This window comes from Bos javanicus, chromosome 22 (genome assembly GCF_032452875.1).
Source record: "Bos javanicus breed banteng chromosome 22, ARS-OSU_banteng_1.0, whole genome shotgun sequence".
NCBI classification, from domain to species: Eukaryota; Metazoa; Chordata; class Mammalia; order Artiodactyla; family Bovidae; genus Bos; species Bos javanicus.
Window position 1 is genome coordinate 49,998,947 of NC_083889.1, and position 13,449 is coordinate 50,012,395.

At 56.4% G+C, this 13,449-nt stretch overlaps 1 protein-coding gene across 2 annotated transcripts in view; it reads left to right on the plus strand.

Moving 5' to 3' along the window:
- Window positions 1-13,449, plus strand: part of CACNA2D2 (calcium voltage-gated channel auxiliary subunit alpha2delta 2) — a 140,417-nt gene that overhangs the window by 97,457 nt on the left and 29,511 nt on the right. For both annotated transcript variants that reach the window (XM_061396825.1, XM_061396826.1), the window contains exon 4: window positions 9,738-9,797. In XM_061396825.1, coding sequence (XP_061252809.1) covers window positions 9,738-9,797 — 60 coding nt within the window. The remainder of the gene's footprint in view (window positions 1-9,737; window positions 9,798-13,449) is intronic.

Here is a 13,449-nt window from a genome sequence, read left to right on the forward strand (position 1 = left end):
GCTTTGGAGGGGAGCAACTTCTAAGGGGTGACCGTAGGGAAGTGACATCCCAGCCTGGGTGGGTTGAGTAGGACCCGGAAATGGGCCCTTGGTCCCTTCGTGGGGCAGGGTTGAACTGAAGGCTAAGGTGCTGGGGGACAGTGGATAAAGGTGGTGCCGAGGAGACCGACAGTCTGTCGAAATGAACTTCGGAGGGGAAGAGGTCAAGTCAAGGTCAGAAGGCCCAGGAGAGAAACGAGGTTGAAAGGAGCAGTCAGAAGGTCCTGGGGTGAAGCTGAGGGAAGAGGCAACCCACTACCTGGGACTGTGTCCCTAATTTCCAGGGTGAGTCCACATCCTGCCTTCTGTCCATGCCTTGTTCGCACCTCCTCTACCCTGGGAGGGTCGGGCGGGCTTCTGGTCCCTTTTATGGCCCTGAGAAACTGAGGTCCAGAGAGAAAAGTTCCGTGCTTCTCAAAGTACATGCTGGGTCAGTCACCAAGCCCTAGGAGCTCGGGCCTCCTGAGTGGCCGGGGCATTGTCCCACACAGGGACACACACACCCATGCCCACATGTGTGTGTCTGTAGTACATGACCTGATGGGGGAAACTTAGACAAATGGCGTGTGGTCCTGCTCGTCTCTTCCTCCTGCCCTGGGCCTGATAACCTTCATGTGATGTGATGTGTTTTTTTAAAAGGATGAAAGAAACTTTAGTAAATTACACCAGGTCTTCTTTCAGAGGGAGGAAGGCTGACAAAGCTGGCAAATTTATGAGAAATTCCACCTGGCTCCCCAGGGGCTGGTTCACAGTGGAGACGGGCAGGTTTCATGCTGGCAGCTGAGGACGTGCCAGCTAGGTTGGCGGGTTCCGACCCACATGAGCCCCCTGAGGGACTGTGCTGAGCAGGGCAGTGCCTTGGAAGGAATCTAAGCAGCTTCGGAGTCCACCTGGCCCAGCCCTCGGCTCGGGCTCCTCACCACCAAGGTGCCTCCATATGGCAGGGCTCCAGGGCCACAGCCCAAAAATGGACCTGGTGCAGTATATTGGACTTACTTGCTTAAATCTCACCAGGGAATCTCTCAAAGGTGCCCAGTGGGGGACCCAGGAGCCAGCAGCAGGGACCCGGCAGGACAGGGCCCCAAGAGCTGGGCCTGCCCTGCTGCCTTTACATGAGGCCACGTAGGGCCACTCGCATCCCCTCCCAAAGCAGCCTGATACCAGAGCTGAAATCTTCCATTTCATCTGTGGTTCCTGACAACTGCTCTGTAGATTCATCCTGGTCCCTGCGAATGTTCCGCCAGCCCCCAGAGCTCCCTTTCCTTGCCCTGTGTCCTGTTGACACATTTTCGTATTGACCATCGTTCCCCGTTGAAAGCTAAAGCATTGAAGCCAGTGGAATTTCTGTCATCACCCGAGTGCCACTTCACCTCCTTTCCTTTCCGGGAACGAGCATCTTGCAGTCTATGGCTTTTCTATTCCTGATGTGAAAATGTCCACTTTGGGGATTTCCCTGGCGATCCACTGGTTAAAACTACGTGCTCCCAAAAGCAGGGGCAACGGGTCCGACCCTGGTCGGGAGATTAAGGTCTCACGTGCCATAGGGCTCAGCCTAAAAAATAAAATACATTTTTTAAAAATTTATTTTATTTTTAAAATTAAAACAAATTTTTTTAATTAAAAAAGTCCATTTTGGGGTTCATACCAGTAATAGGACAGAGTGGGTTTTTTAAATGTCAAAATGTAAGCTAGCAACCATCCTTGGGGGCTCAGAATTATCCTGTCTGGTCTGAAATTCAAGCCTCTGGACACCAGGCTCCCCAGCCTCATCTCTGTCTTCATCAGAAGCCACCCCTCCCTTCTTCATATTTTTCCTGGAAAATTGAAATACAGGCTGCCCCTTGTGGGTGGGGACCGAGGGGGCACAGGCTTCGATAACCAAGACCGAGGTGCCCACCGGGAGTGCACAAGTGCAGTCCTGGGGCTGGAGAGACGAGTGCCCCTTCCAGAGGGGAACCACGGCTCGAATGAGCTTTTCCCTGTTACATGTATTCTGACCTTTTAAAAAAAAAAAAGAAAAAAATTCCATTTTACTACTTTTTTTTATCAACTCATGGAGAATTCGTGTGGCTGGTAAGGGAAAAGGTCAGGGAGCCTGTCGCTGCCAACAACAGTGTGGGCGTCACGTGGCAGCTCCCCCTCCGCCAGGTGCCCTTTGCAGCTCGGAGTGTTTGTTGTTTTCCCTGCAGTTTTAGTTGCTGGATTTTTGGTCTGGGTTTGGGGTGTTTGTGTTTCATCTGTTCCAGTGGTGGTTTCATCTTATTTATTTATTTTTGGTTGCGCTGGGTCGTCGTCGTTGTGCGAGGACTTTTCTCTAGCTGCAGTGAGTGGGGGCAGCCCTTCACTGTGGTGTGTGGGCTTCTCACTGGCGTGGCTTCTCTTGTTGTGGGCACAGACCGCAGGGCATTTGGACTTCAGTAATTGTGGCACACAGGCTTAGTTGCTCCACGGCATGTGGAAAATCTTCCTGGACCAGGGATCGAACCCGTGTCTCATACATTGGCAGGCGGATTCTTAACCACTCCATCACCAAGGAAATCCTATTGTTTCATATTTAAGCTGAAAGCATGGTTAATAAAGAAAGTATGGGTCAGATGTATCGTGAGACAGGTGCCAGATGTGCCTGGAGTGGATGGATTCAGGAAAGGTTGGAAGAAGGGGCCGTGGAGAGGGCAGGAGGGCAGGGATGAGTGCCATGCTGCCCAGAAGGTGCCATTGGATGGGAAGGCAAAGCCACCCCTACCTGCCATGTTTAAGTCGGGGGTCCTGTCAGCCTGCTCTGTGCACACTGGTGCACTTCTCTTTACCCCCTAAGAATCCAGGAAAATGGGCATCAGGACAAGAGGTCGTGGTGGGTGAGGTCGTGCCCATAAAGCTCTGAGCAGTCATAGTCGTTGGGACACCCACCACTCACGTCACAGGCACTGTCCGCCCACACATGCACCTTCCCCAGGCCACAAGTTGTGCGAGAACAGGGCCAAGTAAGGATTCTCCTGGCCCCTGACTGTCTATGGATGTACCTGCTTAAAAAAGGTGGTGGACAAACAGGCAGACACCCACTTAGGCTGAGGTGGCAGGAAGAAGGGACCCACAGCACCAGGATTTCTCAATCACCTATGCATCTTCCCCTATTGTCAGCCCTGGGGCTCCAGCGCCCTTCTTGCTAAGCTGCATCTTGCTTCATTATTATGCAGATATTTTAATTATGCAGATATGTTTTTAGACAGTTTTACATATGTATATTATTTACTCATTAGACCATAACAGCTCTGGAAATTGGAAATCTGTATTTAGTATCTATCAGTACACAATACAGAGCTAATATGGGGCCTGCAGGTGGGGAGGGAAGCAGGGTGGCAGGGGCAGCAGTCCTGTGCTGGGCAGGGGCTTCAGGGTACCCTGGTACTTACCCTGTGACACCAGCGTTGGAGTGGGGTGGGCTTGGAGCCGCATCTGAGAGTCCAGTTACTGATACCCTCTCCGGGGGACAGGGCCAAGGAACCGCTCTGGGAAACAGGTCCAGAGACCTGTGGCCAACCAGCCAGGCCCCACCTGGCCAGACCTGATCCTTCCCTGGGAGGTTCAGCGTCCTACACTGAACATCACACCTACATCAGAATTACTGATGTCCCCTCCACCACTTCTTCACCAGGGGCCCGGGGCAGTGCCACTCATGCTCAATCCCCTTGCAGAACAGGGAACAAAAGAATCCACCTCTCAGGTGTCTTCCAGGGGTGGGCTGGGGAGGGTGAGGAAGGGGTACACCTGTTGTTGGATGAACTGTGCCATCAGTCCAGCGTAGCTCCAGGGACAGTGTCTGTGTCTGTCTGTCATCATCACCTTCTTTGCCCCCCTCTGGCGGTGTTCTCAGGGCACCTACTTGGTGCTGGGACTTTACTCTGAGCTGGCTGCCCCTGACCTCCACCTCAGAGCCCCCATCACAGCTTCTGCCAGGCTCAGCCCCCATTGGCACAACTCTAAATATCCTGTGCCCCACAGGTTCAGGACCTTTTATCCTAAGCCTCTCATATCGTCTTGGAAGAGAGAGTAGCTGTAACTAATTAAGACCAAAAAACTCCTACAGTCTGTCCCTCTGGGCTGCACAAAACAAATCCTGTTTGGTGGGCAGTTGCTCCCCAGACCCTTACAGGCTAGGCCAGCACGGGACAGGGTAGGGCTGGGGGATGGGTTTTCCAGGTGAGAAGAGTGGGAAGGAGGCCAAGAAGAAGTGGGGTCCCCAACCTGGGGGGAGGGAGCGGGACCTCAAAAAGGATGGAGCAGCCTGAGGGCTCCAACCCCACCCCCCGCCAGGCCCAAGCCCCACCCCTCCCAGTACACAGTGGAATCTTACCCTCCAGATGTTGGCCTCTGAGGAGCACCCGCTGTGGCCCCCAGGTCCCTTATCTCAGGTCACAGTCTGTCTCAGCTCCACAGCAATTGAGAGACTTTGAACTTAGTGAAATTCAAAGGTGTCTGTGCAGGGGGCTGCTCCCCTAGGGGAGCTTTGTCCACAGCTCAGTTCTCCTCTTTCTTGCCTTTTCCTGTAAGAACAGTTTCCGGAGCTGAAGGAAATTGATTGTTAAGTGAAACCCTCTGATAATTGCCTCTGAAATGCCCGCTGTTACCGTGATTGACTTGGCCGTGAACAGCCCTGCTCAGCAGTCCAACCACGGTTCCCTCCAGTGCCCTGGCCACGATGGAGACATCGCAGGCCAGGCAAGCCACCATAAGCAACTTCATAGCAGCGTCATCCTCACAGGTGGCCCTCACCCTCCGGGATGTGATGAAGAAGAGTCTCAGAGAGGTTAAACCACATGCCTAGGGTCACATAGCTGACCGGGCAAGTCCAAACTCCAGCCTTCACCCAGGTCCACAGACATTCCTACTTTGATTTATCAGATGGTCATTGTGTACCTCCTTTGCAACCCACTCCAGTGTTCTTGCCTGGAGAATTCTGTGGACAGAGGAGCCTGGCAGACTACAGTGCATGGGGTCACAAAGAATCGGACACAACTGAGTGACTAACACTTTCAGTGCTCATTGTGTACCTACTACATGCTAGGGGTCAGGCTTCTGTGAACTTGCCAGCTGTCAGATATAGCCACCACCAAGCTCGGAGCTCAAGAGGAAGAGCAGAGGGTTTTCTGAGTTCCGTGATGGGGAGAGATGGCAGCTTGGCAGGGATCAGGGAGTGGTTAGGAGGAGAATGGAGTCTGAGCTGATGCCTCAAATATGAATAAAGGAAACAGGCTGGAGGAATCTGGGCGGGAGTGCAGAGGAAGGAGCAGGAGGTGCAGGGGCCTGGTACCGGAAGCACCAGACACCGCAGGTTGCTCTGAGAGCAGAGCCCAGAACCCAAGCAGGGAGCCAGTCCCAGGGAGCAGGCATTCAGGGTCAGGGGTGGGAATGGAGCACATCTCCCCCGGACAGGCAGGAGCCCTGAGACAGACAGAACGGTGTTCCCACCGCTGCCCGTGCCCTGCCGGGAGTCTCTGTAGATTCTCCTTTACTTCTGGACCTCAGTGTCCTTCCCCATCCTGCCTCCCCCAGGCCATCAGGGGGACCAGGGGAAGGTGGGAGGGAAGTGCAAGGAGGATGAACCTCAGGGTAAGGTGAAGACAGAGCTGTGAGCTGTCTCCCGGCAAGTCCTGAGCAAGCCTGAGCGCTGTGGGCTCTCTGGAGACGGGTGCCCAGCAGAGGGGAGGGGAGCCCGTGGACTGGCCAAGGGCGAAAGGAGGCTTGCAAAAGAGGTGAGGAGGTGACAGTCCGATAAGTCTGATTAAGGTGGTGTGGCGCACATCCCAAACAGAAAGAGGGGATAACAGGGAGGCTCGGAGGTGGGCGAGGGAGCACATGCTTAGAGCCAGCGAGGGAGACACCAGCATACTTGGCATTATGGGCAGCTTCCAGGGGTTGGGGCAAGGGAGCTGCCAAGAACCTAGCTGCCCTATGAGTGGGGAAGGTTACTACCTCTAACGTATAGGCAGGAAATTGAGGGCTGGGGGAAGAAGTCAGGATTTGAACCCAAGGCTCCAGGGTCCCATCCCGGGGCCCCTTGTGCGAACTCCTGTCCTCTCCCCTCTCACCCTGAGACCCAAGGGACCCCGAGCCTCCACAGCCTGCCCCGTCCACCGCCATCCAACTGCCTCAGCCCTTCCTCCCGCACCACCAGGCCAGTGTATTTAGCAGTTTCCGCACGTCTAGTGCCTGGGGATGGACTGATTGATCTGTAACACTGAAAAAATAATAATGGCTTGATCGTTACTGAGGATTAAAAGTAATCCTTTCGCTGTGGCTATTGCAACTCCGTTATTCACGAGTCAGCGGGCTGACCTGGGCCTTTGAGCCCATGGGATTCCATAAGTTCAAGGAGGCTGGGGGCTGGGGCTCCCCCCGCCCTGGTCTCCCTCACCCTGGCTGCTAGCCCAGAGAGCCCGAGGGGCCATCGGTCCCCATATTCCTGAGGCCCATGACTCCCAGGGTCAGACCTAAGCCCTCAGCGGGTGAAGGAGCAGGCATCCTCCACCCAGCGGGGGCAGTAGGGGCCAAAGAAAAAGTTCCTCAAGGGCTTGGCCCAGTTTGGAGATTTCAGCTAGTGTCACTTTGATCTTTGCAACCCCGTCAACCTTGTGGCTTTTCCGTGGGAAGGGCCCTGATCTGGTTGTTCCCACGTGTGTTCTAGTCTCATCCTCCATGAAATGGCAATGGCTCCAGGCCCATTCTGAGAAGGGTCTGGCATCCCTGGGAAAGTGGTAGGTCACCAGGCAAGGAAAGAGGGTGTGCAGTGACTGCCCGAGGCTCGCCCCTTGAGGTGTGGCCCCAGGGAATGCTCCTGGGGCTCAGACACTCCTATCCAGTCCCCGGTGGTGGGTATGCAGGGTCAGTGCTCGGTTAACAGGAGTGACAATGTTGTTAACCCCGTGTGTCACACAGTATGTCCTCTGCGGAAGGGCGCTGCCAGCTGTTAATCAGGGACTATCAGGGCCTCGGCGTTGGGTGGGGGTGCTTGTGGTTTAGGCTGAGAGGATGCCCCCAAATGGAAAGGGAGGAGCAGAGGCTGAGTGCAGGGGAGCTCCTGGGGTCTCAAAAAAGCTTTGCGTTTTCTGTGCAGAGCCACGGGTAACTGCCAAAGGTTTAGGGGTTTGTGGAGAAGCAGGACTGTGATGCACCCCCAGACCCACATTTCAAAAGCTCCAGGTGTCATGTGGAGAAAGATAGTGAAGGGCAAGAGAGGACACAAGAGTCTGGGCTGGGGATGATCAGTAAGGTGGTTAGAGTAACAGTTAAACTTTTTTTTTTTTTTTTTATGGCTGTGCTTGGTCTTTGTTACGGCACACGGGCTTAGTTCCCTCGCAATATGTGTGATCTTAATTTCCTGACCAGGGATCAAACCCACGTCCCCTGCTTTGAAGTTGGATTCTTAACCACTAGACCACCAAGGAAGTCCCAAGAGTTGCATTAAGAGTGAGATGTAGGCGGTAATAGTCACAAGGAGGTTGGGCTCATTCCAAGAGGGGGTGTTATATGCTCCAGTGGGCCTGAGGATTACCCCCAGAAAGGTACCTAGGCATTCAGAAGGGGCCAGGACTGGAGGCAGGATCCAGGAGCCATCTGGGAGAAGAGAGGCCTATGGTTCCTGAAGCTGGATTAAGGTGGGGTGGGGCCCAGCCAAGCAAATATGGCAGTAACAGGTGGGCAGAGGACAGAAGCTACAAAAAAGACAGGTGGGGTGGCAGGAGGCTGTTGCGATGTGAACTGAAGACGTTTGACTCTGAAAGGGACTTCCCACCCTGCCCCATGTCCCCCAGCCTCACAGCCTTCCCAGTATTCAGTGCTTTTGGCCAGAGGAGGAGGGGAAATCAGGCCCAGCGGGAGCAGGGGATAGCTTTGGGCAGCCTTTCTAACAGCCAGAGGTGACATCCTGCCCAGAGGGTGGAGGCTGCAGCTCTGTAAGGATCCCACCAGGCTCCACCACGCTGGAGGGGAGGAAAAGCTGGTCTTTCATTTCCCCTGGTGTGCAGCTGCCAGGCTTTATTTTAGAATCTCCCCTCTGGGGCCCACAAGCCATCAGGCCTGGACTAAGGGATGGGAGTGTTTGTCTTGAATACCAAGGGGCCAGGGGGCAGGACCCTACTGCATCACTCATGGGGTCAAGTGGAGAGGACACTGGGGATCAGAGCCTCTCCCCAACCATGAGCCGCTCTGTTCCTCCCCGGGCGTGGTGGACCCTGTAGAGCGTGCCCTCGGACCTTGGTCATGGGCTGCACAAGGCAAACTCAACGGTGAAGGCCCAGCCCAACCCAGGGTCGCTCCGTGACCTCAGGCAGACTGCTCACCATCTCTGTGCCTGGACGTCCTCAACCGGGGACACATCAAGCATGCTGTGGATGGTGACAGGTACACCTGATGTGTTGCTGGCTTGGGGGTGGTGGTGGTCAAGCCTGGATGCAGCAGGTGACCAGTTCAGGGTGAGTCATCATTACCATTAATAAAACTTCACTCAGTTCCGTGGGAGGCCCTAAAGGGCCCGGCTCAGTTCTGTCCTCAGAAGCCTCAGTTCAGTCGCTCAGTCATGTCCGACTCTTTGTGACCCCATGGACTGCAGCACGCCAAGCCTTCCTGTCCATCACCAACTCCTGGAGTTTACTCAAACTCATGTCCTTTGAGTTGGTGATGCCATCCAACCATCTCGTCCTCTGTTGTCCCCTTCTCCTCCTGCCTTCAATCTTTCCCAGCATCAGGACTTCGTAAAGGGGCAGGATCCACGGAATCCACAAAATAAGAATCTCTGGGCAGTGAGGATTCAGGCCCAGAGGGTAGCCAAAGGGTATCTGTGCCTCCTCCAGAAAGCCCTCCCTGATGTCCTAAGTTCCCACAGCTCTGAGCTTCCCCGAAGCACCTCAGCTACTCCTGCCCTCTTTGTTCTGCCTGGTGATGTGTCTGTTTCCCCTTCTGGACTGTGGAAGGCAGGGCTGGCTCTGCCATGTCTCTGCACATCAGCACTGTCTGGCGCCAGGCGTACTGGGTAGCAAAGTGCAGGATACACAGACAGCTGTGCTCAGAGGCATAGGGGCCTCAGTAGAGGAGGCCACAGCAATCAGCGCCGAATGATGCGCCAGGCTTGTGTGGACAGAAGGCTTGGAGATCGCTGCTGGGAGGGGGCTTGGGAAGCCAGGACAAGGACAATGGTGGTGGGTCTGGGTGGGCAGGAGTGGGCCGTGGGCACCTCCTACTGGGTCCCGAGCAACCAGGAGCAAAGGTGCATCAGCAAGGCACTCTGTCTCTCGTGGCGTTTCATCCTGGACTGGGAGGGCCTTCCTCTTGGCACTGGGGTGATGCTGGTTTGTAGCGAGTCGAGAGTGTCAGTGAGTTTGGCTGCAGGGCCTAGGTCCTCAATCATCTTGGGGATCCCCCTGCCATCCTGTGGGCTGGAAATGTGACTGAGCTGAAGTCCGGGGAGTCCCGTGGAGATGCCACTCGGGTCACTCTGTGCAGGCTTCACCTTTCCTGTGGGTGGGGGAAGGGCCCACAAGGCAAGCTGGAGAATGTGTGGTGCTAAGGAATCCCTGAGGGGTCTGGCAGGATGTCCAGGGAACCCCTGAGCCACCCTGGCCCCAGGGACTGCTGGGGACGGAGAAGCCTCTAGGCTGGAAACAGACCTCCCTCAGTCTCTGACCGTCCTGTGCTCTGTCCCTCAGAGATTGGCTGATGCTGCAGAGACCTTCCAGAAAGCTCACCGCTGGCAGGACAACATCAAGGTAAGAACTGCAGTGGTCTCCGCAGGCCCTGGGACCTGTCCACCCCCAGCAAGGGTGGATGTGAGTGCAGGGGAGGAGGGAGGGGAGGCTGCACTCACCCACTGGCGGGGCACCAAGGGGTCCATGGTGTGGAGCCAGGAACCCTTGCCCAGCATTCAGCAAGCATTTGAGGTTCACGAATACACTGTCGTGGGAGAGCTGCTGAGGGAGAAGGACCCTATCCCCTTCCCAGACTTCCCTTCCAGAAGGCCCCCAGGCTGGGATCGGGGACCAGGCTGTCATAGCCAGGAAATCCTCTCCTTTCACCAGCAGAGCCCAGAGTAAGTGGAGGCAGGAGATGCTGGGAGCAGGACTCTGCTTGAGGACAGAGTGTCCGGAATGTGGGGAAGGGGAGGAGCGCCTCACTGACCCCCAGCCTCACATATCCAGGCAGCGTGTTTGATTTGGGGTGAGCTGGAGACACCTTTTGTGTCAGGATCACAGTAAATCCGAAGAGAGACCGAGGCAGGGTTCCTCCCAGATTCAGGAAAACCCCCCATGCCAAGGCTGACCGAGCTTCTGGGGACCAGAGAAGTTGGCAGGGCTCGCTGTGTCCTCCACAGCCACTTGGGACTGTGGCCACGCTTCCCAGTGGTCTCTGTGCTCAATGCAGGGAGAGGCACTGAGAGCTGGCCCCTGGAACCCAGGGGCCGATAGGGGGTGGGAGAGGCCCTGACTCACTCCAGCTCTGAGCCCGGTGCCTCTAGGAGGTGGGAGGGACTGTTATTCCTGCTTCACTGACGAGGACCCTGAGGCGCAGAGTGGCTGACCTACCTGAGGTTACCTGTTGGAGGCAGAGTCACAGCCAGCCTGTCAGATGCCAGGGGGGCTCATGTCTGTGATGTAGACCCTGTAAACCGGTTCCTCCTCCCAGTCCCCATCCCCCAGGTCACCCTGAACCCCCACCATAGCATTCCTCCTTTGCTCCCTGGTGGATACTGGGTGCTACCCTCAAGGAGCTCACATGGGGTTGGAGGTAACTAACAGATGATTGTCTATAGTGAACATGTAAATCAACTAGTGATTTCCTAGACCCCTCCTCCCTCCCTGGGAGCTGGGGCCTGGCCTTTTCCTTGCTTCCCATTCCAGCACTACAAACCCAACCCTGGGCCACCATGCCTCCTTAGCCTCTTAATCAGAAATACGTACAACAGCAGTCACTTTGCACTCCCTGGGCACTTGTACCTGCCCCCGCCTGCAAATAACAGCACCCTGGCGACTCCCAACAAGGCCCAGCCTGAGCCTGCACCCAAAGCCCCAGGATCTGGCTGTCCCTGCCTCTCTCATCAACCTGCCTCCTCTCTCCCCTCCTCCTGTGCTCCAGCCACACCCAACACCTAACTCCAGCCCCGTTCCTGATCTCTCTACCCACTCCATTCCTCCCGGAAGCCCAGCTTGTCTTGCGTCTTCCCAGTGAGGCTGTTCTGGCTACCAGCACATCAGCCCCTCCACCTGCTGGGCCTCCAGAACCCTTGGCTCCTGCTCTGTCCACTCCTTTGTTTATGACATATCTACTCCCTCCCCTCCCGGCCCAGGACAGGCTTGAAGAGCAGGCACAGAGCAGGGTAAAGGAATTGGGGAATCAGGGACTGGAAGCCCTCAGCCTGGCTTTCTCTCCCTCCTAGTCCAGGCCCGGAACCAGAAGAGGAGAGGGCTGCCTCAGCCCCAAACCCGTCTTCTCTTCCTGACTCTGCAGAAAACTCAAGGGTCATCTTAGTGGACCTCTGACCCCTGACTCCTCATTTTCAGTCAATCTGAGACAGGAACAGCTTATCCCAGGCCAAAGAGGGCACCCCAGGGGCCTACTGGGAAGCAGAGCCCGGGTCTCAGGGGTGTCCAGGTTCTGAGACAGGTGCTTTTGAGGACCCATTCCCCGCACACTGGGCACAGTCACCCAGCCAGAGCTCGCCCTTCTCTGAGCTTTAGTTTCCCCATTTGACAAAGGCCCGGCTAGAACTAGGGGCTGTCAGCCCAGGTGTGATGTGTGAAAGGGTCCACATGTCAGGTCATGAGGTGCAAGTTGGTGATGGTGTGGGTGCACCTCTGCCCATCCCGGCCCATGGGCTCTGGGTGTTCCTGTCCTGAGGTGGAAGAGGGCTCTGCTGGTCCCTGTCCTGACCTGAGATGCCCCCAGCTAGGGGTGTGACCACAGGGCCAGTTGGGCCCAGCCTTGTTTGCCTGATGTTTGTCGCTCACCCCCACCAGGCCATCAGTCTCCCTGTGTGTCCCACAGGCAGGGGAGGGTGGTGCTGTAGGTGCTGCCTCCTTTCCAGCTGCACCATCAGGGCCATTCTCCTCCCCAGAAGCGGCAAGCTGCCCAGCTTCCAGGCAGAAAGGCATCAGCCCTAATGCTGGGCCCATTAGCCACTAGGCTAGCCAGCCCTGCCTGGGCTGCCAGGCAGAACTGCCAGGGTGGGAACTGTCCATGCCACGGGGACGTGGGAACTTGAGACTGCTTAAAGGATGGATTTTTGTCCCTTGTAGGCACACCACCCACCCTTGAAACTGTGCCCTTCCCAAAACCTTCAGGAGGTGACAGCTAAGGAAGGACCCATATTCCTCCCCAGCACTCAGGAGTGCTCGCAGCCTGTGCCATGGCCCCAGTGGCAAACTCGGGCCCTTTACACGAGCCAGGCCTCCTCCCAGGAAGGTCCTTACCTCCTTCAGAAGGGTGGCACCTCCCACTCCAGTTAACTCCCCAGAGCTCATCTTTCTGGCCACAGCTCTAGGGTTAGCCCCCACTGCCCACAGCAACCGCCTTTGGTGCCCCCATCACAGATGGCTCCCAGTGCAGCTCCCCCAGGCCAGTGGCCCCGTGGGCTCATCTGTCTGCCCTGCTCACGGCTCCTGTTGGCCAGAGGCAACTGAGCCTGATTCAGTGCTGCCCATCACCTGTCCCTATGTCCAACCAGGTGCCCTGTGGACAGAGTGACCAGAGCCTCAGGCTTCTTACCTCTGAGTGGGGTAGGATGGCACTCGGCAGTTCTGGGCACAGAGGAAACCCTTGACCTGTGGAGCCACACTGGACTCCACTGCATGGTCAGTAGGCTGTGGCCCTGCCTGTGTCAATGGCACCCAGCAAGTCTGCGTGCAGACCTCTGAGAAACAGACAGTGGTGTACCCCCTCCCACTCGCACACAGGCACACACACACTCACACCATTGACACCAGCCCACGGACTTGCAGGATCCTGCAGTCTGCAAAGTCAAAGCTGGGACAAGAGAACATCTGGAAGGGAAGTGCCCCCCGTGTTCCTCTCCCTGGTCTCAGGTCATGACCCCGCACTCCTGGCTGCAGCAGGGATAGAGAACCTGTAGCCACAGCCCTGGCCGCAGCCTTGGACACCGGGGCCCTTGTTAGCAGGCGGCCCCTCCCACGGCCCCTGCAGACAGGCAGCAGGTGCTTTGGTGCACATAATACTTAGGGTAGATGGAGATGGCCCGCCTGGCGGACACCGTGCCTGGTGCCAGGGCCTCACTGTGCCAGCGTTATCCTCCATCTAAACGGTCACCAGGGAGGAGCCGGGCCAGGGCATGGGTCAGTGGGGGCAGGAGAGGCCATGGTCCCAGGGCCTCAGTGCCAGCCCCAAGGCCTGCAGGAGACAAATCCCTCC